Source organism: Ascaphus truei, chromosome 11 (assembly GCF_040206685.1).
Source record: "Ascaphus truei isolate aAscTru1 chromosome 11, aAscTru1.hap1, whole genome shotgun sequence".
NCBI classification, from domain to species: Eukaryota; Metazoa; Chordata; class Amphibia; order Anura; family Ascaphidae; genus Ascaphus; species Ascaphus truei.
This window is the reverse complement of record NC_134493.1, coordinates 43,397,539-43,425,476: the sequence shown is the minus strand read 5'-3', so window position 1 is coordinate 43,425,476 and position 27,938 is coordinate 43,397,539. Positions and strand designations below refer to the sequence as shown.

Here is a 27,938-nt window from a genome sequence, read left to right as displayed (position 1 = left end):
CATCTGGACGTTTTGATCTCTTGGGAGTGCACACTTGACCTGCATAGGTGCATCTCATCTGGACGTTTTGATCTCTTGGGAGTGCACACTTGACCTGTATAGGTACCTCCAGATCGCATAGTAATGAACGCCAGCTCCGATCGCTACAAAAAGGTGCCATATTGCATGGGCGAAGGGGATGCGTCCGTCGCTTTTGAAGAACCCCATCCCCAGGCAGTAGAAAAGCCCTCCGAAGAGCAGCTCCAGGAGACCGTCCTGATTTGCCTGTCACCAAACACAAGCACAGACATAGATCAGGAGGATAAGGGCTCCAATAAACCCTATTTGCTGCAAGAGGGGGCCCACAATGCATGGCAAAAAGAGTGTTTAAAAGGCCCGAGGTGGATGCACAATACGCCATGTTTCAAAAAGGGAAGTCTATCATTTACCCAAAATAACAGTAATATTTATCAACGCCCCGCTGCTTTAAACAGGTCACGGATTCAGGAATATCTGCACCCCACCATGAAAAGGTAAAAACTCTCTTTGTGTAAGTTTGCCGGCTATTAATGGCCATATTGACTAAACAGTTCTACTGAATAATATGCCTTCAGGCACCACAAGACACCAGTGCTGCGTGCAGTCTGTGCTGTGCTAGGAACAGAGCAGCAGATGGAGGAAGCGCTCTATGAAAAAAAAAAACACATTTGTCTGCTTGTTCCCATCATTAAATCAGCCCCACAAGGTGTGACTCACAGGTGCAGATCCACGGAGCTCCATTAAGCTATTTAACATGGGTATCCCCTAAGGCAGGGGTTATCACCCCCCCCCCCCATAATGTCAGGTTTGTAGAATATCCCTGCTTCAGCACAGGTGGTTCAAATAAGTCCCAACTTCAGCACAGGTGGTTCAATCAGTTCCTGCTTCAGCACAGGTGACTCAATCAGTCCCAGCTTCAGCACAGGTGGCTCTATCAGGGGCTCGGTCTTCGACACTGCTGAAGCAAGGATATCCTGAAAACATAACCTGTTGGGTGTCTTGAGGACAGGGGTTGAGAACCTCCGCCACAAGGTGTTTAACATAACGATGACATCGAATTAACCAGTAAAAAAATCGTTTCGCTAACATTGGACGGACGCATATGCAAATGAGACGCTAATGTAAAGTTACGCCAACATCGTAGAGCCCCGAGCCTCCGTCAATAATGTTGGCGCAGGGAAATAACGGAACGATAAATAGGTCACACCAAAAGGAGCCATTACAGCCAGATCATGGTGATCGTCATGTTAATTCTAGGAATAGCCTTTCAAAGTGCTATCCAAATTATTTGTGGGTATGACATTTAACCCTTTCCTTAAAAACGTTATGAGTCTCCTACAGAGATATACTGTGTATTATGGATAATATAAAAGTCTGAAGCACATGAAGAGATGCATCTTATAATGTGTCATGAAGTTCACGTTGTAAACTCTACAATAGTTTTTAGTGATTAAAGGGAATGTATGACATGTTTGTCAGACCTAATATGATATGGTACATATTCTTTACAGCAATAATGTTATATATATATAAAAATATACATATATATATATATATATATATATATATATATATATATATATATATATATATATATAAATATATATATATATGACAATGGTGAAAGGCGGGGTTGCAGACCTGCCTAAGACATGCAAATGAGCATAGAGTTATATTTCCATTTGCTATATGCTTTGCTGTGGAGGGTTTTTGTCACTTTTTACTCACCATAACTTAACTAAATATATATATATATATATATATGTATATATATATATATATATATATATATATATATATATATGTATATATATATATATATATATATATATATATATATATATATATATATATATGTGTGTGTGTATATATACTCTATAGTGGCACTGAGTTTGAAGCAGGGGAACCTGGGTCAATTCCCGGTAACGGCTCCTTGTGACCTTGGGCAAGTCACTTTATCTCCCTGTGCCTGAGGCACCAAAAATAGATTGTAAGCTCCACGGGGCAGGGACAAGTGCCTGCAAAATGTCTCTGTGAAGTGCTACGTGTGACGGTGAAGGGGTACCCAGGCCATTAATAAAGGTATTTGGCCTGGCTGGGTGCCCCTGAACCAGGTTGGGAATTGTAGAGTGTCAGCTCTGCAACCCAACCAGGGTAATAATACTGCGAATGTTTTCAAAATGCCTGTGTCTCTCCCCCCAGGGATAAGGGGGCGAGAGTAATACCATGTATCAGCTGTATAAGCCATGTAACAGGGTTCCCATGAGTCATAGTGGGTAAATGTAAAGTGTCAGCTCTGCAGCCCGCTAATGTCTGCAACCCTGTAATTGTGTTAGAATTGTCTGTATGTGTCCCAGCGCTCTGATTTTTGCTATGCATACTGTTAGAGGGTAATCATTAAACCGGTTATGTTTTCTGTATTAGAAACTTTCATAAGAAGTAAAGAATGAAAGTCCTCTCCTTTTGGTGTATTAATATTATAAGGGTAAGGGGATTTTCATTCAGGCCAGAATCGGAGGTAACACTTAAAGTGTAAAGTACTATGCTTTAAAATGCATGGCAGGAAATCCCAGTGAGTACGCAATGCATAATTAGACTCAGTTTTCTAAAGCAACCTTGCTGATTTGGTTCAAAGAAACTGGCCCTGTCAAGTGTTGAGGGTGGGGGGAGGGGGACAGTGGAAAATAGCTTCCCTTGACACATGTGTCAGGGGAAGGGCAGACAAAATGTCACCAGGGAAGTGGGCTTGGCTAGGTATGCTAAACAGCCTAAGGGCGAAGTTCGCACATGCTCGCAGCATACCTTGAAGCCTCTGCCAGGCTCCCTGAAGTATGGGCGAACCTTGCCAATAGGTGAGATGTTTTGTTCCCACGCCATGATTGGTTGCACAGTGTAAAGATAGGACTTGTGAGGTTTTAAAAGTCTGTGCGGCCAGTCAGGAGGTAGATTCAACATGCTGTAAAAATATTCACCTGAGATTCCATCTAAGATCTTTCCTGTAACCAGAGTTAACATTGTAACTAAGTGTATTTTCGGATTATTTTGTCAATTAAGCTGTGTATATTCATTGTGTGAATAAATGACTATTTATTTTATCTCACGTTTTGCTCAATCTAAGGATCCAGGTATTTTTATGTTAAAAGCATTGGTCTCCCGTGACACTACGTAAAACTAGCAGCGCTATACAAGAACATGTTATTATTTTATACATATATAATTACCAAGAGACAGAAATAGTGAACAAAACTTTTATTCACACAGTTACATCACTGTGTGGGAACAAGAACTGTGAAAAAACTAACATTATAATTTCTGACAAAAATAGAGAAATCATCTCTTCCTCTTCTTGGCAGAGGAAGGGACAGGCTGACTAGGTCCCCTTCTGCGTGCTCTTCCAGTGCTGTGGCCACTGGGTCTGTGGGCGGAGTAGTGCAGCGGTGCGCAATATTTTCCCCCTGCACGCCCCTGCCTGCTCTCCTCCCCTGCTTGCGCCCCCCCCCCCCACCTTCCCCCAGAAAACGCACCTCCAGTTTGCGCACCTGCAGAGTAGCGGATTCAACTGAGGGAGGAGGTGAAGTGGCCATCATTAATGACCCCCCCTGATGTTGCCAACAAGTCGCTGGACGCAGCCGGCGTAGTTAGCATTGATGGTGATCGCAAGCTCTCCCTACCTTGCTGCACTGCCCATTTAAGCCCATTTAAGCCCATTTACTGCACCAATACTATTGGTCACGGCACAGCTGTGTTGCACACATGGGGTGTGTTAACGCACATGGAACTGGGAGCTGGAGGAGTTGGAGATATTCACCAGGTGCTGGGTTATCTGGAAAAATGCTGACCTCTGCATCCTCATAAGGTCCTCCAGGAACCTGACATGCCAGAGCGGCCACATCATAGTTGTCATCTGGGGCCACAGCTCTCGGTGCTGGAGTAGGACGTCTAGGTGCAGCTACAGCTTGTGCAAGAGTAGGAGCTGCGGGTGCAGGACCTTGTAGAGTGGCAGGTACAGCAGGTGCAGAAGCAGGTACAACTGGTGTAGGAGCAGCTGGAGCAGTATGAGCAGCAGGTGCAGGTAAAGGAGCAGGAGCAGCTCGCAACGTGAATACATTACGTTTAGGCAATGTGCATGCGTTATGTTTAGGGAACGCGCATGCGTTATGCGGCTGGAACACGTGTATTAATTGGAAATCACGCTATGTTTCCCAATGTGCATGTACAGTGTATGGGTTAGCATGTCTGCCCTGCGAACATTTCCACTACTACAGATATCATTACCATGCTATTATGGCTAACAGACTTTGTTTTTGCATATTATTAGCTTTGGGGATATCTGTTAAACCCAGGGAAGCTAACATCACATTAGTTGCCCTGATTTAATGGAGCTTTGTGGATCTACCCCATAGAAATTTTTCAGATGCACGCATATGATCTCAGGTTTGCTGTGACATGTCTCACTCACCATAGACAGGACGACCAGAGCTGGGAAGAAACCCATGAAGATATAACACACCAACTCCACCAACTTATACCTGAGAGAGAAGAGACTTGGTAAAGAGGGGAGCCAATCCCCTGCTGGGTTTTCCCCCTTCTCCCCCCCTCCCCCCCTCTCCCCCCACCTCCACACCATGGACATGTCTGAGTGTGAACTACAGGCTGCTCCAGTACCAGCTGCAAAATAGACAATAAAGAGTGGTATTGGTGAGAAAGCAAGAAACACTTCCCAATACAGAGCACACTCAGATCAAAACCTTCCCCATACAGAGCACACTCAGATCACAACCTTCCCCATACAGAGCACACTCAGATTACAACCTTCCCCATACAGAGCACACTCAGATCATAACCTTCCCCATACGGAGCACACTCAGATCACAACCTTCCGTATACAGAGCACACTCAGATCACAACCTTCCCCATACGGAGCACACTCAGATCACAACCTTCCGTATACAGAGCACACTCAGATCACAACCTTCCCCATACAGAGCACACTCAGATCACAACCTTCCCCATACAGAGCACACTCAGATCACAACCTTCCCCATACAGAGCACACTCAGATCACAACCTTCCCCATACAGAGCACACTCAGATCACAACCTTCCCCATACAGAGCACACTCAGATCACAACCTTCCCCAAACAGAGCACACTCAGAGCACAACCTTCCCCATACAACGCATACTCAGAGTATATTTCGGGTGCTGTGGGCCAGATATTTGTGCTGTAGTTGAAGTTTTGTCATGTTGTCCATCCTAACTATGTCTAGGGTCGCCAGGTGTCCAGTATTGAACAGGACTGTCTGTTTTTGGACACTCCAGTAAAAAATGAGAGGTACTGTAATACTGGACATGTATGTGTCCGGTATTTTCCTCCCTGGACATAGTGACCTGGCGCACCTTTCACCATTGAGTCCAGTATTTTTGGAGAAGCCACCTGGCAACCCTAGCTATGTCTGGTGCTGATCTGCTGCACAATGTAAGGATAACAAGCCCTTTCATGAAGGAAGAAGCTGCATTCAGGGGGTGCCTGTGATAGGACCAATGAGTTAACGTTACACACTACACTAGCTTGTGTGTACCGTCCAACCTGGAATCTGGTGGTTGTGCAATGTATAGAGCAAGCCCTGTGGCACCGTGTGAGTGAGTAATATAGCTATGCACTGCTTATCTGTGTGGCCATGAAGGCTCTCCAGGATGGGACATGTTCTCATCCTGTATCCGCTCACCGCTCATGGAAAAAGAAAACGTAGACAGTTCCTATGGACGCCATGATCCAAATGAACCAGCGCATGTGACTTGCCCAGGGACCCAACTCTCGCAAGTTCAGCCTGAGAAACCAAGAGAGACGGGTCAATGCCAGAGAACCAATAGTGACAAGCAAGAGGACAGACCTACTGTATAGAGGCAGCAATGACAGGACAGTGTCCACAGCCTGTGGCAGTCACTGCAAGGAGAGGGGCTTATCTAAACAAGAGCAGTATCAACAGAAGTGGCGGTTATTGCAAGGAGAGGGGCTTATGTGACCCAGGGCAGTGTCCAAAGCCTGTGGCAGTCTCTGCAAGGAGAGGGGCTTATCTAAACCAGAGCAGTATCAACTGAATGTGGCCGTTATTGCAAGGAGAGGGGCTTATGTGACCCAGAGCAGTGTCCAAAGCCTGTGGCAGTCTCTGCAAGGAGAGGGGATTATCTTTCCCAGAGCAGTATCTGTAGCCTGTGGCAGTCCTGGCAAAGATTTAAGAGTGATCTGAACAACCCAAGGAAGTGTCAGCAGTGTGTTACTGTGTCATTGCCAGGGCAGATACAGCAGTGTGTTACTGTGTCATTGCCAGGGCAGACACTGCAGTGTGTTACTGTGTCATTACCAGGGCTGATACTGCAGTGTGTTACTCTGTCATTACCAGGGCAGATACTGCAGTGTGTTACTGTGTCATTACCAGGGCAGATACTGCAGTGTGTTACTGTGTCATTACCAGGGCAGATACTGCAGTGTGTTACTGTGTCATTACCAGGGCAGATACTGCAGTGTGCTACTGTGTCATTGCCAGGGCAGATACAGCAGTGTGTTACTGTGTCATTACCAGGGCAGATACAGCAGTGTGTTACTGTGTCATTACCAGGGCAGATACTGCAGTGTGTTACTGTGTCATTACCAGGGCAGATACAGCAGTGTGTTACTGTGTCATTACCAGGGCAGATACTGCAGTGTGTTACTCTGCCATTACCAGGGCAGATACTGCAGTGTGTTACTGTATCATTACCAGGGCAGATACTGCAGTGTGTTACTGTGTAATTACCAGGGCAGATACTGCAGTGTGTTACTGTGTCATTACCAGGGCAGATACTGCAGTGTGTTACTGTGTCATTACCAGGGCAGATACTGCAGTGTGTTACTGTGTCATTACCAGGGCAGATACTGCAGTGTGTTACTGTGTCATTACCAGGACAGACACTGCAGTGTGTTACTGTGTCATTACCAGGGCTGATACTGCAGTGTGTTACTCTGTCATTACCAGGGCTGATACTGCAGTGTGTTACTCTGCCATTACCAGGGCAGATACTGCAGTGTGTTACTGTATCATTACCAGGGCAGATACTGCAGTGTGTTACTGTGTAATTACCAGGGCAGATACTGCAGTGTGTTACTGTGTCATTACCAGGGCAGATACTGCAGTGTGTTACTGTGTAATTACCAGGGCAGATACTGCAGTGTGTTATTGTGTCATTACCAGGGCTGATACTGCAGTGTGCTACTCTGCCATTACCAGGGCAGATACTGCAGTGTGTTACTGTGTCATTACCAGGGCAGATACAGCAGTGTGTTACTGTATCATTACCAGGGCAGACACTGCAGTGTGTTACTGTTTCATTACCAGGGCAGACACTGCAGTGTGTTACTGTGTCATTACCAGGGCAGATACTGCAGTGTGTTACTGTGTCATTACCAGGGCAGATACTGCAGTGTGTTACTGTGTCATTACCAGGGCAGACACTGCAGTGTGTTACTGTGTCATTACCAGGGCAGACACTGCAGTGTGTTACTGTGTCATTACCAGGGCAGATACTGCAGTGTGTTACTGTGTCATTACCAGGGCAGATACTGCAGTGTGTTACTGTATCATTACCAGGGCAGATACTGCAGTGTGTTACTGTGTCATTACCAGGGCAGACACTGCAGTGTGTTACTGTATCATTACCAGGACAGACACTGCAGTGTGTTACTGTGCCATTACCAGGGCAGATACTGCAGTGTGTTACTCTGCCATTACCAGGACAGATACTGCAGTGTGTTACTGTGTAATTACCAGGGCAGATACTGCAGTGTGTTACTGTGTCATTACCAGGGCAGATACTGCAGTGTGTTACTGTATCATTACCAGGCCAGATACTGCAGTGTGTTACTGTGTCATTACCAGGGCAGATACTGCAGTGTGTTACTGTATCATTACCAGGGCAGACACTGCAGTGTGTTACTGTGTCATTACCAGGGCAGATACAGCAGTGTGTTACTGTGTCATTACCAGGGCAGATACTGCAGTGTGTTACTGTATCATTACCAGGGCAGATACTGCAGTGTGTTACTGTGTCATTACCAGGGCAGACACTGCAGTGTGTTACTGTATCATTACCAGGGCAGACACTGCAGTGTGTTACTGTGTCATTACCAGGGCAGACACTGCAGTGTGCTACTCTGCCATTACCAGGGCAGATACAGCAGTGTGTTACTGTGTCATTACCAGGGCAGATACTGCAGTGTGTTACTGTGCCATTACCAGGGCAGATACTGCAGTGTGTTACTGTGTCATTACCAGGGCAGATACTGCAGTGTGTTACTGTATCATTACCAGGGCAGATACTGCAGTGTGTTACTGTGTCATTACCAGGGCAGATACTGCAGTGTGTTACTGTATCATTACCAGGGCAGACACTGCAGTGTGTTACTGTGTCATTACCAGGGCAGATACTGCAGTGTGTTACTGTGTCATTACCAGGACAGACACTGCAGTGTGTTACTGTGTCATTACCAGGGCAGATACTGCAGTGTGTTACTGTGCCATTACCAGGGCAGATACTGCAGTGTGTTTCTCTGTCATTACCAGGGCAGATACTGCAGTGTGTTACTGTGTCATTACCAGGACAGACACTGCAGTGTGTTACTGTATCATTACCAGGGCAGACACTGCAGTGTGTTACTGTGTCATTACCAGGGCAGATACTGCAGTGTGTTACTGTGCCATTACCAGGGCAGATACTGCAGTGTGTTACTGTGTCATTACCAGGGCAGATACTGCAGTGTGTTACTGTGTCATTACCATGGCAGATACTGCAGTGTGTTTCTCTGTCATTACCAGGGCAGATACTGCAGTGTGTTACTGTATCATTACCTGGGCAGATACTGCAGTGTGTTACTCTGTCATTACCAGGGCAGATACTGCAGTGTGTTACTGTGTCATTACCAGGGCAGACACTGCAGTGTGTTACTGTGTCATTACCAGGGCAGATACTGCAGTGTGTTACTCTGTCATTACCAGGGCAGATACTGCAGTGTGCTACTGTATCATTACCAGGGCAGATACTGCAGTGTGTTACTGTGTCATTACCAGGGCAGATACAGCAGTGTGTTACTGTGTCATTACCAGGGCAGATACAGCAGTGTGTTACTGTGTCATTACCAGGACAGACACTGCAGTGTGTTACTGTGTCATTACCAGGGCAGATACAGCAGTGTGTTACTGTATCATTACCAGGGCAGATACTGCAGTGTGTTACTGTGTCATTACCAGGGCAGATACTGCAGTGTGTTACTGTGTCATTACCAGGGCAGATACAGCAGTGTGTTACTGTGTCATTACCAGGGCAGATACAGCAGTGTGTTACTGTGTCATTACCAGGACAGACACTGCAGTGTGTTACTGTGTCATTACCAGGGCAGATACAGCAGTGTGTTACTGTATCATTACCAGGACAGACACTGCAGTGTGTTACTGTGTCATTACCAGGGCAGATACTGCAGTGTGTTACTGTGTCATTACCAGGGCTGACACTGCAGTGTGTTACTCTGTCATTACCAGGACAGATACTGCAGTGTGTTACTGTGTCATTACCGGGGCAGACACTGCAGTGTGTTACTGTGTCATTACCAGGGCAGATACTGCAGTGTGTTACTCTGTCATTACATGGGCAGATAATGCTAAATATTATGTAATATATTTGTTTTACTAAACGTCAATATTCATTGTAAAAAATCTTCCTAGGGCGAATTTACTAATGTGCTGGGTAGCAGTGTAAATGAAGAAGAAGTTATACATATATAAAGCAAATATAATGTCCCCAGATATCAGTCATTTTCTGCCCTTCTCCATTCTGATGGGTTATCAAGGGGGCAGTGGGGGCTTACCAGGGGGCGTACGAGGCCGCAATGAAGAAATATATCACCATCCTATCGAACATGTGCAGACTCTGCTCCACCGTCCTATGGGAGAAAGAAACATGGCAGGCAGGGCACAGTGAAGACAGGATGAGGAGCTCTTTATGCCAGCCCCCCTGCAGCAATAGCTCTCAATTACAGCTCTGGGGTGGTTTTGCTCTTAAGCAGGAGTAGCCAACTCCAGTCCTCAAGGGCCACCAACAGGTCAGGTTTTAAGGATATCCCTGCTTCAGCACAGGTGGCTCAATCAGTGGCTCAGTGAGCCACCTGTGCTGAAGCTGGAACTTATTGAGCCACCTGTGCTGATGCAGGCATTTGCTTCACCTGACCTGTTGGTGGCCCTTGAGGACTGGGTGTTGGCCACCCCTGCTCTAAGGTGCTCATTGTAAGACTAGGTATGGCTTAGGGTGGAGTTTAGGGAGTGTGGATACCCGAGGGGGGAGCCAGGCACGTTTTTTTGAAACAGGTGAGTTTTATTGGAGCTATTAAAACGTCTGAAAGCTGGGGGAGAGTCAGATGGTGCGTGGTGGGGAATTCCAGTGGTGGGGTGCAGCACGGGAGACGTCTTGTAGGCGGGAGTGAGAGGAGGTTATAAGAGAGGACGCAAGGCGTGGGTCCTAGGTAGAGGGGGCATTTAGAGATAAGGGCTGAAAGGTAAGGGGGGCAGCATTTTCGAGGTCTTTGTCAGTCAGAGCTAGGATTGTTTATTTCATTTTAGAGGATATGGGAAGCCAGAGAGAGGATTTGCATCGTGGATCAGCAGATGTAGAGCGGTGAGTAGGGTAGAGGAGACTGGCAGCATGGATGGACTTGGGTGGGAACAGTCGGATGAGAGTAATGCCAACTAGGAGAAAGTTGCAATAGTCAAGGCAGGACATGAGGAAAGGACATATTTTGGTGATATTTCAGAGGTGGAGGCGGCAGGATTTGGGAGACTGAATGGGAAGAAAGAGAGGGCGTACTGCTCCTTGGCAGACCTCCTCCTTGGTCACAGGATATGATATCTAATACATGTGAATTATCTTCAATTTATTAGGGCTATATTTGCTAACCAGTGTAAAGCTGTAAGGCACCTTACAGCCTCAAGGCATAGCACTGTTTAGTAAATATGGCCCTTAGTATCTTCGTCACTTGTAGGAAACTTGTCAGGTTCATTACATCTCACACATGACTTTCTTTGTCAGATTCCTGTTGGGGTTCTTCACTAAATTGCGATAGTGCCGATCTGGACAAGTGTTTGGATGAATGACATCCCCCATGTCCCCACTTACCTGAGGTGGCGTTTCTTCCAGGAGATGGTGTGAAAGATGGTGGACACAATGAACAGGCCACACAAGCCGCAGCTGTAGATCCAGGCAGAGACGGTTTTCCAGTGGTCATCGGAGGAGATGCACAGGACAGAACTGCCGAGTATACTGGGTATGATCCATAACTAGAAACCAAGAGAAGCGCGTGTGACTACTACAGGGCCGGCAACAAGGGGAGTGTCGTGATTCCTTCCCGCAATACCCCTCGCCGACCTGTATGGATACACAGAGGAATTGGGTTCTGACTGCCGGTTAGAACTAGAATAGTTAGTGTGGACAACTGCTATCCTAAGTCGGCTATAAAACCCCAACCATCCTGTTTGTCAAATATTCTACTTAACAGGTCAGGAGTCACTTTATTCTTTTTTCCCTAGCACTGCGTCTTTCCCTGTTCCTCTTCATTCTGGCTCCTAGTTCTACTGACATTCAGGTACATTCTTGTTTTTTGTTTTGTTTTCCTTTTGCACTACATTTGTCCCCCTGTTTATTATCTTTGTCTCTGGCTATTTATTGCTGTTTCATTTAGCTCTGCCGCTCCTTCCAGCTTATCTTGTTTGTCCTGTTTTTTTTCCCTTAGCACTATTGTCTCCTGTTTATTATTTAAATACCATATCTTTTTGGTGCAGCTCTGCACACTATTGCAGACTCCATTTTGTTTTTCACGGTCTTGTTATTTTTGTGTTTATATTAAACTCTTATCTTTTGAGGGTTTCCATACTACCTCCGAGGGTTCTACACATCCTGATAGGGAGCCAGGGGATGTGACATGAGAACAGGATGCAGAAGCGTAGGGGAAGATCAACATGACGGGAAGGAGGTCAAACTGGGTGAGGAGCAAGGGACAGCAACAGAGAATTAGAACGTGTCTGCTTTCTGCATATTTAATCCATGCCTCTGCATTTCCTCTCGTCACTGTTACTCCCATTCAGCCAGTGAGTAAAGGGAAGATTACACAAGGCTTTCCACGTGACATTATTCTGAGATGATGTTTCAGTGGGACTGAAGGAGGGAAAGTTGGGGATTATATTAAATGCCATTTATATTTGTAATATAATCAGCCACCCAACATTCAGAAGCCTTTAGGAGAACACACATCTGAATAAGAGAGCGAGGTCAAAATGGAATGACATCTCCACGCCATGACGTGTCACCATGCTGTTAGTTCTGACAGGTGACATTGTCCTTCGGTTTAAAAGCAGCAATTCAAGATACGTGTTTTTTTTTGTTTTGTTTGTTTTTTAAAGTAGCATGGAAGCAGGAGGTCTCTGCAGCTGAACCCCATTAATTTCAGCTGTGGGGACACCCTGCTTCCCGATATACTTACCTCCGTAGGGGGTGCTGGTATCTCTCTGCAGTTTAAAGGTCCTGGTCACGCCGGCCAATAGGAAGACACAAGGGATGACGTCAGCGCTTCTTATTGGCCCGTGTGACGCAGGACATTTCAGCCACCATTTCGATATTCCCAACTAGCGCAGCCGGAGCTGCTACCGGCACCCTCTACGGAGGTAAGTATCTCCAAAAACAAGGGGTCCCTGGACTTGAAATCAACCCGCTTCAGCTCTGGAGACCCCCGGCTGCAATGCTGTAAAAAAAATGTAAAATATGTCACTTGAACTGCTACTTTAATGGGACAAATAGCAGATACATTGTACACAGACACACCGCTTCACAATTACTTACAGGGAGCACTGAGGGGGATTTATTCAGCTCACAATAGTGTTACCACTAATATACCACTAAGGTGGTGAACAAGTCAGATACCTACTGTATTAGCAGATGGTCGAGGTGTATTAAAAGGTAGGATAGGATAGTCTCATGAACTAATCCAAGTTAGGACTTAAAAACAAAAAGATAAATAGATAAAAATACCATCTAAGTCTCTTTTTCCTTGAAAAGCCATTAACAACACTCTCGTGTGTAATTTACTTATTAAAATGCAAATAGTATACATTAAGATTATTCCACAGAAAAACATCCACTTCAACCAACGTCAATCTAGATTTACTGATAACTTTAACCCTGTAACAAATTCTGTACAATCCACCTTTATTGGCCCCAATATGCCTGTTTGCTAAATATATATTAAATGATTCAAGTAAATTAGCTAATAAAATCAGCTTCTGTATATCAAGCTTTGTCTGATACAGAAGGATTTAGAGACAATCGAAGCCGCCAATTTTTTTAAATATAGGATTGAAGCAGGGGGTCTCCGGAGTTTTTACCCCATTCATTTCCGCCCCGGGGAGCCCCTGCTTCCTGAGATACCTACCTCCGCTGGGGGTGGGCGGGGGCGGTATCCGCTCTGCTCGGCTAGCAGGGATCACATAACGGGCGGAGTTTCAAAGCTCCCGCACCTTGCGGGCCAATAGGAAGCCGTGACGTCATCAGGTCCCACTTCCTATTGGCTCCCGGGACGCGGGAGCTTTAAACTTTGCCCATATACCGGCGCCCCCTACGGAGGTAAGCGTCTCTGGAAGCTGGGGGTCCCCGGAGCTGAAATGAATGGGGTTCTGTTCCAGAGACCCCCTGCTTCAAACCTACAGTATGTTAAAAAATAATAATAAAAAAAGCTAATGAATTGCTCTTTTAACAGTATTTTAAAAATAACATAAAGGACTATAATAGGGGTTAATTAGATCATATTTTAAATGTGTTTTTGTATATCAAAATGTTAGTGATAAGTATTACAAACCTTCATAAACTGTGCATCCTATGTAAGAAGGATGTTATGTGACTTAAACATAGTACACAGTGTGTTGTTTGAAATGAGCTTTGCCACATTGCATCGCGCTGAATACCTGATTGATAGAAATTAAAGCTGCAGTTCAAGCTGCCGTTTAAAAAATAAAATTCTTTTTAACATAAAATATGTGCATCAATACAGTCTGCACACTGACACGTGATTAGCTAAGCTGCAGATCGATCTGTTCTCCTGTAATCGATCGCTTGCTCCGGGTTATTTAATTCAGTTCTTGCACAGCATTCTGGGCAATGTAGTCCTTGAATATGATTGACTGGGCAGTTACTAGATACAATTGGTGCACTGCTAGAGAGATGGCGGGGCTCAAGAGCCAGAGCCTATCAGAAGGGGAAAGGGGGCTGTCACTTTGAAAATGCTTCCTACATTAGAAACATTAAAAATGTCTTTAAAACATTTATTTTTTAATTTAAATGCTACAAGTATTTTCTCATAGTACAGAACTGATTTTTTTTTACAAAACACACATGTAGGATATTGCTTGAACTGCTGCTTTAAATGAAACAACAATGATGTTGTATTTTTTATTTGTAAAGTAAATATAAATGACTAGTGTCATATTATGTATAAATCGCCACGCAGTGAGAATACTACATCTTGTTAACCTATATAATGAAACATCCGCGTTGCGTCAGATACACTTTCGGTTGATACAGAGTGACGCCATTCTGCGCTAACGATGCAAACACTTTTTAGGTTTTATGTCACGTTCCACTTGGCGGGTGATTTTGCCGCAGGTTAAACTATTTTTTGGCGCGCAGATAAAGTATTTTTAACACACACTATTTACACTTGTACACCACGCACATTGCGTTTCAGTGCGCAAAAAAAAACAAGTCGCACATTGATGCGTCAGTAAATCGGGACGCTCGGGGTGACTTACGGCATGTGTAGCGCAGTTAGCCGCGTGCTCATATTCAGTGGGCTGGTACCTTCGGTTGGGAGGAACACGATTGTTCATAAACCTAGAAAAGAAAGCACAGCATTTAACGCTCCGCTTCTCCAAATCTGGAGATTGTAGGCAGATCGGAATGATGCTTTTAATGACTGCTTAGGAAACCGCTGGGCAGCTTTTATAAACAGCACTTGATGAATGCACATTAGGGCTGTTCTATAGAGAGGTTGGAAAGCTTGTATCATATCAACTACTTGTTTGACCAATAAAAGGTATCAGACCCCTTACTCCCTGTCCCTCCTTTGCTACTACGTGGAAGAAAGGACCAGCACGGCACCCACTCCCTTCTTTGCTTAAGGAAGACATAGCATCCCAAGCGCAAATAACTCCACAAGTAGTGTTAATGCAGCTGTATTAGGTGTAGAATAAGTGGTACTAGTTTGGGTTGTGAGACTCTTAAACCCAAGCTCTGGTAAGAAGACAGGGAGCAGCTGTTATGTTGTAGGACTGGCATGAAAAGAAGCACGAAGTCTGCAGACACAGCTCTAGAATGGCTGCACCTTCAAGATCCCCCAAACTGTGTCAATTAAACAGTGAAGGCAGGCACCTTCCAAAAGAAAATCAGTATCAGGTGTGCATGCCGTCAGGGGGAGGCTTGGGATTCCGGTGCATGCAACAACCTCAATACAGATGGTTGGGACACAAATAATGAATGTTTAAAGCAGGAGCCCTGGTTTCACCTTTTATAGTCTTGTTTGTTTTACTATATGCAGCGCGGGAGTAGGTTTTTTTTTCCAACTTTATATTTTTATTTATTTTATAAAACAACCACACAGATACCCAGCAAGCTCTCAGACGCCCCCCCCCCAAATTACCACTATATATATATATGTGTGTGTGTGTATAAGTGTCAAAAGGAGTGCTACTGGGCGTGGTTTATTGAATAAAACAAGAAACAAAGAAGTCCAGAGCAACATCCAATGTGACAAAAATACACAGTGAAATACCTATATATCTCTTGAAAAAAGGGTCATTTAGTTAACCCTTTGGCCAAAGCGTATAAGCCTGCGAGCCACTTTCAAGGCATGTCCATAATATCGCAGGTCCTTAGGTCATGCCTTGAAAGTGGCTCGCAGGCTTATACGCTTCAACTTTTTTATTTCTTGTTTTTTTTTTTATAAAACAACAACAGATAACATTACAGAATTTTGAAATATGCATATAACATTGGGGAGGGAGGGGGGATTGAGGGATACAAAAGGGGAAACGGGAGGGAGGGAAGGAGGTGAGGGGGGGTAGGTGGGAGGGGTGAATAGGAACATGGCACAACAGTTACATGGTTACAATTTATTTGGGCGTGAGTTGCTTTAATGAGAAATATTTACCTAAGCTGCCGATCGATCCCTTCTTCTGTGATCGATCGGCCATTATCCTGCTAAATGGCCGCCTTCTTACTGTGTTCTGCAGTCTGTAAAATGCTGCAGCTGCAATGTAACATTCTATCACTAAGTGTAACACATTGTTGTTACAGCTTTCAGAGTAAAAGGCAGTCTGCTGTTTGGAACGCAACAACAGATCTGTTTGTGATACTTAGTTGCCAAAGGGCACATCTCAAAAACACACACCTTTTTGAGATGTGCCCTTTGGCAACAAAGTATCACAAACAGCTCTGTTGTTGAGTTCCAAATAGCAGGCTGTATTTTACTCTGAAAGCTGTAACAATAATGTGTTACACTTAGTGATATAATATCAGAGCCTGTTTCAAAAGATGTGTCAGAGCCTTTTTCAAAAGAGGAAGTGGATGTGACTTTTTAAATGGTTGCTGTAGCAACCACAGGATGATTTGTACATTTAAAAATAAATATTACAAAGTATTACAGTATTGAGGACTGGAGCTGAGCACCCCCGCAGTATGTCATATGGCGAAGGTGCTGTACATGCTGCTGACATTCTGGCAGCAACTGCATTTATCAGCCTAAAAAAAAAAAAAACCTGTTGCTAAGCCCTAGAAATCAGGGCTAGGATTTGCAGACAAAGGGAAACTGTGCTTCTCTTTCTCATGTTCTCCCTAATCATGGATTTGGTCTGCATTCCTACCCAACAATCCCTCTCACACAACAAGGCTGTATTCTCCCGGCGCGTTGCTAGGCGACCTCACGGAACCCAGCGTGCGGCCTAGTCTGGGGGCTGTGCGTCTCGGTTTTCTGAAATGCTTTCTGTCCTGCTGCTCACAGCACATTAAGGCTTGAGGCGATGTCACCGTTTCTATGGAAACGTGTGCAAGACTATTTTTTTTAGCAAACCGTGCATGCGTCTTGCTGGTCCCCGTCTTTTTTTTTATTTTTGCTTAACCTTTTAATTGCCAAATGGGTTTTACAGTTTGTTAGTACATGCCCGTGCACAGGCAAGATCATTCTGTCCCATGTGTATTTGGTGTGTCTCAGCACAACAGATCACGTGGTACCTGTCTGCTCACACATGTCTAATGGCCCAAATGAGTGACATCATGGGGGGGGGTAGGGGGGTTGGGGGCTCTGGACACAATAGTATACAAAGACTAAACAATTTTCTTCAGCCCTCAATGAGTCGAAATCTGTGAAGAATCCCTGCTCTAAGGATACTTTGGAGTGAAAGTTTCCCTGTCACAGTGCAGACACATTATTATTCATAACGTTTGTTGTGACCTGCCATTGCTATGACACATTTAGTCTGTCTGGCTCTTCCCTTGAGTGTCAGTCTACTGTAAAAATAAACTCTGTGATGTGCAGATAAGCTGCTCGGAGGGCATTGTGAGTTTGCTCCTGTGCAGAACTTTGTGCAATCCTGTGTTTCTCACAGGTTCCTCCGGAGATCTGAGTTTTTAGACATCTCCTGGGAATTCAACTCCTGCCAATGGATACAAAACCCATTGCTATTGTTATCCTAACTGTGCACCACTGTCAATGTGCTCAACACAATATAACACTACAAGCCCATGGAATCTGTGTCCCAAGTGTGCAATCTGATGCGTAGTCTCTTTGGCAAACGGACATTACATGCCATGCGCTAGGTCAGGGGGGGGGGGGGGGCTCAACGCCAGTCCTCAAGCCTCCACAACAGGTCAGGATATCCCTACTTCAGCTTAGGTGCATCAGAGGCTCAGTCAAAGACAGACTCTGATTTAGCCACCTGTGCTGAAGCAGGGACTGATTGAGCCACCTGTGCTGTAGCTGGGTTAGCCTGAAAAACTGACCTATTGAGGGGGGGGGGGGGGTTTGAGTACAGGAGTTGAGCACACCCTGCTCTAGGTCACACACAGTTACTGGTAGGTTGAGTTATGTTGACTTAAAGGACAGGGTTATACATAATAAACGGCTATTACAGGCACATATGCAACGTGTTTTTCTAGTTCAATCTTCATTTCAGGTTCAGGATAAAGATAGGGAGAACTAGCCGGGAACAGAGAGAAATGCAGACTGTTTCAGGCCTCTTTTCTATCTAATGTTGCTATTTTAATCCTAGAACAAATGAAGAGTAGGCAGTGATAATGGCTGCACATGCCAAGTATAGACAGCATCCTCAGGCTTCAAGCCAAATCCACACTCGTCAAGCCGAGAGCTAATTAACACCGCCTACATCATTCACATAACGACCCATTCTGATTTTTATGGTTACTCGCAACCTCAGCTGTCTGCCAGAACAGACTGGAAGCAGGTTGTGCCTTATGTTTTGGGAAATCATAAAATGCTCAATGTCATTTGACAAATTGGCAAGTTACATCAGTCTGTGCATCATCTATATATTGGCGGAAATACTCTCAACGTCTGAAAGTAAAACCTGAGTAAAATGACACAGTACAGCTTCAAATGCTGTTTCTTTTAGATTATTTAATTGTTCAAATATAGCATTTTGGTTGCTCTGAAATACAAACATGTACTAACTAGGGGGGCAGTGAATTAGCCTGATCAACATCAATTGTCTAGTTCTGTTCTAAATATTGACCATCCACCCTAGAGCGCTGAAGTCACTACCCCTCTCTCTTTCTCTACATACAGGCCTTTCCCCCTCTAACTATGAAGTAGATCACTGAGTATCACCTCATTCAGCCTAATTACTGTAATCAGGTAATTACCTTCTCTTCATTGTAATAGCATCCAAACAAAAACTACCATAAAGAACTCTGGTGTTGGCAGTAAAAATATATTTGTGCTACCTAAAGAAGAGCAATGCTAACCCCTCACCCCCCAGGCACAGTATTTGGGACCTGCTCTACATACAGGTAGATAAATAACCCTTGTATGTTGTGGAAATAATTACCTACTGATTCATCTGTTTGACTAGTGAGTGATCCACCAAAAATCATTGATCTCTTTCCATACACTTGTAGCAAAAACTGGTTCACAAAATAAATGTTTTCACAGAAACCCATTAGTGGTTCCTCCTTGTGAGCAAACCCACAGGAAGTATATATATCCAAGATAACCGATCACGGTTCTGGCATCTCATGGCGTTCTACTCACAGAGCCTACATAGTAACCAGGAAATGGTAAAAAAGATGCCTCACTCGTATAGCTTCTCAAAGCAGTACAGTACTGCAATTATTTTCTTATTAGTCACCACACAAAGTACACGTTTCGGGGAGGAGGGGGGGGGGCGGGAAGAGTGGTAACCCACAGGAACCAAAGATCAACGTAGGATGGGCTGGACGCAAAAACTATGCGAAAGCACTCCACAACTCACCGGGATGATGAAAAATTAAAAAAGATTTATTAAACTACATCAAAACAAATGGACATACAACAACAAAACAGGGGGATAGCACTCCCACGCGTTTCACACTTCTACAGCGCTTTCTCAAGGAGGGGGCTTCAGAGGTAATTCTATGTTTTCCTCTGTTGTGCATACCCCCCACCAAGTGTTGCAGCTAAGAGACAGTGTATCCATACATATCTCATCCCTACATCTCTCTCTGTTTCTCCAACTTTACCTGCACTGGATTTAACCTGTTAATTACAATATTTATTCACCTGCAAATCATAGTTGTTGTTCAAACTACAATCAAACTTTACAATATTTATTATATTTATGGGACTCATTGTCGTTCTAGGTTAATCTTAGAGCTAAGTAATGGCTTATTTGCTACACAAACCCACAGGAAGTCTGCTGTGTGCGAGTCCTTTTCACTGAATGGGATTGCTTCACCTGTCCGATGATACCCAAAACTCCATATCTACCTAGCAAGTGCTTTGTTACAAGGCTGGTCCCTAATTACAGTGTATGCACATGTAAACACCAAAGAAATGATCATACGGTCTTTATCAGAACTGGTGCTGAATGAACAGCTCCCCTTTGAGACCTTATTCTTAACATCATTTGCTTTATCTTTCTTATTTGTATTGTTGTTATTCCTTTATTGTAAAAACATATTTCTCCAATTTGTATTTTGTTCATGTTTTTTTTTATAGGAACTTTAAAAGAAAAGTTATTCAAATGAAGGTTACAAACATGCCAACTGATTTTCTGTCAATCTTATTGATTTTTATCATCAGCGGTTTCATAGACTTCAATGGAGTCTCAAAGATAAAAACCTGTCTTTTTTCAATTAAAATACAATTTTTGTTGCCCCGGTATAAGAATCTCCAACATGGATGCCACCGGACTTTGCTGCCTCTACCAACATGGCAACAAGAAAAGGAAAAGGGGGAGCACAGGTAGAGGGGTGAAATGGAACGAAATATGGTTCAGGTGTGTTAATCCCTGAAACAATGACGGTGGTGGTGTCAAAGTGTGTATTAACTCTTAACACTTACACGGCCTTGTGCAAATGCTGTCGCATCAAGGCATCTTTCGGTCTTCTCCGCTCTGTCTTGTGTAGTTCTTCTTCTCTCTCCATCCGTGTACTTCTGCTCCTGGTTCTTTAATGCAGTGTCACCCTCGGAATAAACGAATGAACATAAAGTACAGAAAAAAATAGTTAAAATGTCTAAAAGAGAGAAACAGGGCTAAAAAGGCTGTATAACACTGACACGGGCACGTGAGAGTGCAGTCTCTGGGGAGGTTTCTTTAAACTTCAGCAAACAGCTTAGCCTCAAATAGGGATTAAATCTCTATTAAAACTGAATGGACAGTGAGAATGGGATGAATCGTTGTAACAGAGTAATAATACTCACACGGCCAGGTGTGAGCCCACACTTGGAATGGTATCTTTGTTGCTCCTCTTGCAGTCTTCAAACCGTGGTCCAAAGGAAGTTAGAGTGATAAAATCCTGCCCCAGAATGGTAAGGATTGGTCTTCAACAAGGAGTATAGGTCAAGGTCTTTATTAAAACAAAAATTATATAGAAAAACGGTAAGCAAAGGAATGCTGCGAACTATACGAGTAAGCAGCACCAAAACGGATAAGAAAGCCAGTCTATGTGGAATATAATGCAGGACTCGTGGTGCACCGCAAACTTTCTCCGCGTCCGGATACAGTGCTGTGCTTCCGTTGTCCCACTCCAGACGGTGGCTGTGAAGGTTCAAAATACTGGGGGATTTCACCCCTTCTTGGGCTTCCTCAGGCTCCGTAGGAGGCTTTCTTATCCGTTTTGGTGCTGCTTACTCTTCACAGTTTGAAGACTGCAGGAGGAGCAACATAGATACAATTCCAAGTGTGGGCTCACACTTGACCGTGTGAGTATTATTACTCTGTTACAGCGATTTATCCCATTCTCACTGTCTATTCAGTTTTAATAGAGATTTCATCCCTATTTGAGAGGCTAAGCTGTTTGCTGAAGTTTAAAGAAACCTCCCCAGAGACTGCACTCACACGTGCCCGTGTGAGTGTTATACAGCCTTTTTAGCCTTGTTTCTTTCTTTAGACATTTTAACTATTTTTGTCTGTTCATTATGTTCATTCGTTTATTCCGAGGGTGACACTGCATTAAAGAACCAGGAGCAGAAGTACACGGATGGAGAGAGAAGAAGAACTACACAAGACAGAGAGGAGAAGACCGAAAGATACCTTGATGCGACAGCATTTGCACAAGGCCGTGTAAGTGTTAAGAGTTAATACACACTTTGACACCACCACCGTTATTGTTTCAGAGATTAACACACCTGAACCATATTTCGTTCCATTTCACCCCTCTACCTGTGCTCCCCCTTTTCCTTTTCTTGTTTCATGTACAAATAAGGATCCTGGGTAGATCCTTTTTTGTTTTTTTTTTGAGTCACAGGAGGAGACCGAGAAGCGGAGGGACACCTTTTGAACTCCTAAGGTTGTAACCACACTTTTATTCCCTCCTACTCTTATCATATACAGAGGTAGCGCCCGGGTTTTCTCTTTCTACCAACATGGCCAAAGAGGTAGGAAGTCAGCCTCTGCTTGAGCTGTATTGCTCACACCTGCCTTCTCCCTTTATAAGGCTTCCATTCTCCTCTCTCCTTGCCTGTGCAAGGTACTTCCTATCTTGTCTCCTGTTGGAAGCCTCTTGCTGCTTTGCCTGCCTCAGACCCACCTGCCGCCGGCCTATTCTGTGTCTCTCTATCTCTGACCCCAGAACTGTGACCATGACCATTCTGCCTCTCTCCAGCCCTGACATCGGAGCCAGACCCTGCTATTCTACTGATTTAGATCCCAGCTACGGGTCAGTCTATACTCTCCACCTCTGCCTATTGGGTCTGTCTCCTTGACAGTATAAAGCGACGTATATAAACGTAACACATTGCACAGGCCAACACAATGGACCCCGTAGAAGTGTAGAAGGCCGTGTCCCTCCAGGGACAACTCCTGGAGACTCACTCCAACCACCTGGCTATGTTGGATAGAAGATTGATTGGACTCTATCGTCTCTTCCTTGCAAAGCCTCGCTACCCATTTTCTCTCTGCATCGCCTGCTGATTCCTCTTCGACACCCACTCCCGGGGTTCTGGAAGCAGCACCAATTCCGGTAGTTCTCAATGAACCAACTATCCCCAACCCTGAACGTTATGCTGGCTCCCCCTCTGGCTGTACGAGGTTCTTGAATCAGTGCCAGATCCACTTTGATTTGCAGCCATCCTCCTTTGGTTCCCATCACTCTTAGGTGGCATTTATCATGTCCCTCCTGGCTGGTGAGGCTCTGGCATGAGTGTCACCTTTGTACGAGAATGGATCTCCCCTCCAAGATGATTCAGTGGCCTTCTTCCATGCTTTACGGAGGGTGTTCAACACTCCAGGTCGAGCGGCCACTACTGAGGTCACGCTTATGCGGATTCAGCAACGAAATTACCCGGTGGGTCGATACACGGTCGAATTCTGACTAGAATGAGGGAGCTCTGAAATCCGCCATCTGGCAAGGTCTCTCCAAAAGATTCAAGAATAAACTTTCTTGCAGAGACATCCCGGCAGACCTAGAAGAACTGGTCTCCCTCTGCATTTCCTTGGACGTTCACATGCAGGAGAGGCATCTGGAACAGGGGCGTGATCGTAGAACCCTGCCAGTTCCTCTGGAAATTTGTTCCTCGACTCTCCTTCCTGAATCACCTACAGAACCCATGCTATTGGGAGGTGAGCATCTCTCAGAGGAAGTGAAGCACCTCTGATGTACTACAGAGAGAAGCTAATGCCTAGAGAAGGTTGGAGGAACTTCTCTGGGCATATTACCTTTAATTCCTCCTTCCTCTTGCCATCTGATATTACCCACCCACCTCTCCTGGCAGGGGCGCTCCGTGTTAACTCTAGCTCTCGTGGACACGGGTGCCGCAGGCTCTTTTGTGGATCAGGACTTCACCATTCGAGCTGGTATTCCACTCAAGAAGAAGTCCTTGCCCCTATCCATGATGACACTGGATGGCAAACCACTGGGTTCTGGCAATATCCCTCGGGAGACCTCTCTGCTCACAGCTACCATCAGGGGGTTTCACCATGAGTCTTTGCAGATGGATGTCATTCAGTCTCCAGTCATTGATATCATCTTAGGACTCCCATGGCTGCAGTCTCACAACCCACAGATCAACTGGGCTTCTGGTCAGGTGATGACTTGGGCTCCATTCTGTATGTCCAAGTTTCTAGTCAGTCCCGCTCTTTGGGGAACCCTCTTGCTCTGAACCAGAGACCTTTCTTTGGGCCTTTCTTCTGCCCAGCTGTCTTTTCTGGATGTCTTCAGTTAAAATCAGGTTGAGGAGCCATCTCCTCATCGTTCTTTTAACTGTTCGATTGATCAGCTCCTTGGGATTCAAGATAATCACTTAGCTTATAGAGATTTGTACTCAGGGTTGATGTTAGCACTGAAGAAATATGGGAACTCAATGAAAACAAATGTTATGTGCCAATTTGATACTTGAAGATCCGTAGAACAATGTATTGTGGTATGTGTGTCCATATAATCAATAAATAACTCCTTCTCCCATCCACCAATAAAGATTATGTTGATAAAGTCAGGTAAAAGGCAAATGGCTAATCTCAATAGCACCAATAGCTTGCCTAGAAGGTACTCATGATTGACCCTTTGTGAGTCCTGAGGGGGAGGGAGGAGGAGAAGGAAGCAGTGAAGAACTCGCAGCTCCGGATTGTTGATACAGCTGGTGAAGAGAATAGCCGGTTAGTTGTAAACCTCTTCAGTGGACTGACTCATGTCCGTCAGTCTCTCCGGTCTGGGCTCCATCTGCGTCTCTCAAGCACCATGTGTGCGACGCCTGGAACACCGGAGATCAGCTGATCACTGCAAAGCTTCCCTTGTATAGTGTAGACCGCGCCGTCAGCACGGCACAGCAAATGAAGAGTAAATAGTTGATCTCCAGTACAGCGTGCGTCCATGCACATGCTCAATGGAAGGGGAATGTCCTGAAGGAAAAAGCTGGAGCACAACTGATCAAATTAACTGGCAGGCAGGATGCAAAAATAAAAAATGTTTATTAGCTAAAAAACAGATACATGGATAGTCCTGGCAGGTACTCTGACGCGTTTCACGCACAGGGCGCTTTGTCAAAGAGTTTGATCAGTTGTGCTCCAGCTTTTTCCTTCGGGACGTTCCCCTTCCATTAATCACTTAGCTACATTGGACTGGAACCTAGACACCCTCTCCGCTTCGCTGCAGATACTTTGCGTTTGATTCAGTGTATCTATTCCTGCTCCTAAACCCCTACCAGATACCCCTCCTCTCTCTCTTAGATACCCCTTTCTTTTTCTCGTGGGCCCCAATCTAATTTTGCCTTCCAGGAGCATAAAAGCTAAACTCCTGATTCAGAGCCAAGTTCGCCTTTCACTGGTTCTCCTGCAGCAAATACCAGGGCCGACAACCTGCTGGATCTCTGGAAGGGCATACAGATGACTCTTCACATGGCGGTGGAGAAACAGAAGAGAAGGGCGGATAAACGCAGAAGGCCTTCACCGGAATACCAAGTCGGAGATGAGGTCTGGGTCTCGATGCATAATATCCATCTGTGTCAGCTCTCCGTGAAATTAGGACTGTGCTTTATTGGTCCTTACAGGATTTCCCAGAAGGTGAATGAAGTTGCCTTCCAGCTTGAACTTCCCCCATCGCTCAGGATTCCAACCACCTTCCATGTCTCTTTGCTGAAACCGGCTATCGGGAACCATTTTTCCAGGACTACTCTGCCCCGCACCAATTTCCATGGATGGTCAACCAAAATATGTTGTCTAGAAGATCATGGACTCCCATATCTCTAGAGAGTCCCTCCAGTACCTGGTTGACTCGAAGGTGTACTTCCCTGAAGAGAGTAGTTGGGTCAAGGCATCCAATGTCAAGAACTTCCATCAGGCTTTTCCTGCCACGCCTGCCCCTAGGCATTCAAAGTCTGCCCCAAAAGGGGGGATACTATAAGGATCTCCAACATGGATGCCCCCTGACTTCGCTGCCTCTACCAACATGGAATACATGAGTATTCATAAAGTTACTTTTATGTGGTTGAGGAGGGGATCTCAGAAGAAGAAGACAGAGGTATATAATGCACTGTAATATAAGTGTCAGCCCCAAAGATATCTGAATTTAGCTATCGTACATTTCTATTACATCAGCCATGAGTGATGAGCATCCGGAGATACAGACTAGGAGCTTCCAATTATGTTATAAATGAACTATGTAAAAAAAGATTCGATATCTAATATCAGGTCCCTCATTGTCAGAGAAGCCTTTAAATGAAGATCAATGCATATATATATGTAGCCGCTCCATCAGATGAACAGATGAAGGTTTAAAAACATGACTGCATTATACAAATCTTGCTTGTAAAATTAATCTAAGGTTACATTTTTACAAGAAACTTAAACTAAACCCACTGTGTGCCTATTTTGTTAAGCAAAGGATGTACAGTATAGGCCTTGCAGTGCCAGATCAGGCCTTTCAAAAGCACTTGTCATGTTACAATGTGAACTAAGTAAACAGCGGAAGTTTCTCTTTGATGTTTGAACATTCCAGTCCCCTTTCTCTCAGGTTCTTATGACAATGAATACAGGCCACTTTCTCAACCAAATCCAAACTTCTCCACGAGACGCACTAGCAACAGGTTTATGCATAGTACAGGGAGCATAATAGCCACATCTACTTTTGTCAGACTTTCAATCTCTGTTGATATCACTAAGAATGTATCAATCAAAAGAAGAAACCTCTAAATGACTGAGCACCTCTGTATGTGTCTGTTAGAGAGATGTCTTCCTTTCAGGAAGAGTCTGGGCTGTGTGGGGCATTTATCAATACATGGGATTAACAGGTAAGGGCAAAAAGATCGAGACATATGGGGCAGAATATGCACACACAATACTGGTTATTAAAATGTCTCTCGTAGAGATGCACGTATTTCTGCTCTGCAGAGCTCCTTACGTAGGTTTAGTGAACTTTATTTCAATGCTACAAGTCTCTTTTATTAGTAACACTCCCTATTTTGTACTATCAGATCCTTAAGTGCGGCCCTCAGTCACAGAAACCTTTATAAGATTTGTTAATTACAGTACAATTTATGAACCACTACCTGGCTGGCATTTAATAGCTGCAGTACGTCCCATCCTGTATTGTGTCTTTCCTTGTATTTGCTCTCTTTAATAACCTTTAAGTGTTTTCTTCTTTTACTCTTTTTGTAACTGTGAAGCGCTTTGAGTCCCATTGGGAGAAAAGTGCTGAATAAATAAAGTTATTAGATTATTATTTTTATTAATAATAATAACTCAAGCTTTGTTTAACCATTCAGTGTACTCTCTAATTATGCAACAATCCAGTCCCCTTTATTTTAAACAAGATAACATAGGATCATCAAATGGTCATTAAATTGCAGTGCAATTCTTGTATTATTTGTGTACCTTGCATATCTGGTTTTTTGGAAATCCAGGAGTCTGAACATTAGCATCTTCCCAGTTCCATCAGACTCCTGCTCAGGTCCAGAGGAAGTGAGACGGGTGCGAGTGGAGGCAGGGCGAGGTACTACCCAGCAGCAGGTGGGAGCACAGGATACAGCCTGGCTCAGTAGCAGACAGTAACAGGTCCCAGAAACCAGAGACACAGCTGGACACCCTGTCAGCCTCATCCACTCTAGCTTTGTCTTTGGCTCCTGCCCGTGAGATTAAAGCGGCGCGGTGTGAATTAAGAAGCAGTCCCCCGTCCGTCTCTCCTCCGTCTCTCTCTCTCTCTCTCCTCTGAATGCAAAATAGGAAATTTAAGGGCCACCCCTTCCTGGCTCTCTGGTTTCAGGAGAGACTAATGAAAGGACACAAAACAAAGGAGTGAAGGCATCATGGATCCCCGGCACAAATATCCATCTTCATCCCAAGAACAGAAATTGACAAAGAAGCTGCATGTCACGAAGCAGCAAACCTGCTGGCGATCTCCTAATCTCCCTTTCTTGGGGATTAACAAAGCTTTTAATACCTCCGCTCAGGATCAAAAAGCAGCATGTCAGCGAAGAAATTAATGCAATGAAAGAATGTATGGAAGGAAGAGTACAAGATGATAGTGTGATGTATAGAGATCAGCTCATTGCGGGTAGTACTGGTCCATTTTGCTCACTATTCCTTCTATCAGAGGTTCCAAACTCCTGTCCTCAATGACCACTAACAGTGCAGGTTAAAAAAAAACGCCGCAAGAA

General features: G+C 44.6%; 1 protein-coding gene across 2 annotated transcripts; it reads right to left on the bottom strand.

The window, feature by feature from the left end:
- Positions 1-48: 48 nt before the first annotated feature.
- On the bottom strand, positions 49-27,689 carry MMD2 (monocyte to macrophage differentiation associated 2). 2 transcript variants are annotated; one of them, XM_075565956.1, is made up of 7 exons: positions 27,157-27,689; positions 14,893-14,974; positions 11,216-11,376; positions 9,915-9,989; positions 5,746-5,847; positions 4,478-4,547; positions 49-264 (listed from the first exon to the last, which is right to left on the bottom strand). In XM_075565956.1, the coding sequence occupies exons 1-7, from the start codon at positions 27,378-27,380 to the stop codon at positions 55-57; spliced, it is 924 nt and encodes a 307-aa protein (XP_075422071.1). In that variant the 5' UTR covers positions 27,381-27,689; the 3' UTR covers positions 49-54. The 2 variants fall into 2 exon arrangements, with proteins under 2 accessions (XP_075422071.1, XP_075422072.1); XM_075565957.1 differs by lacking the exon at positions 27,157-27,689 and adding an exon at positions 20,694-20,838.
- Between the last annotated feature and the right edge of the window lie 249 nt (positions 27,690-27,938).

Excerpts from the sequence above, each read along its gene's own strand:
- MMD2 (XM_075565956.1), bottom strand. The coding sequence starts at position 27,380 with ATGAGGCTGACAGGGTGTCCAGCTGTGTCTCTGGTTTCTGGGACCTGT. Across the intron at positions 11,377-14,892 it reads CTAACTGCGCTACACATGCC|TTATGGATCATACCCAGTAT; the intron begins GTAAGTCACCCC and ends CTTGGTTTCTAG. Across the intron at positions 9,990-11,215 it reads TGGAAGAAACGCCACCTCAG|GACGGTGGAGCAGAGTCTGC; the intron begins GTAAGTGGGGAC and ends TTTCTCCCATAG.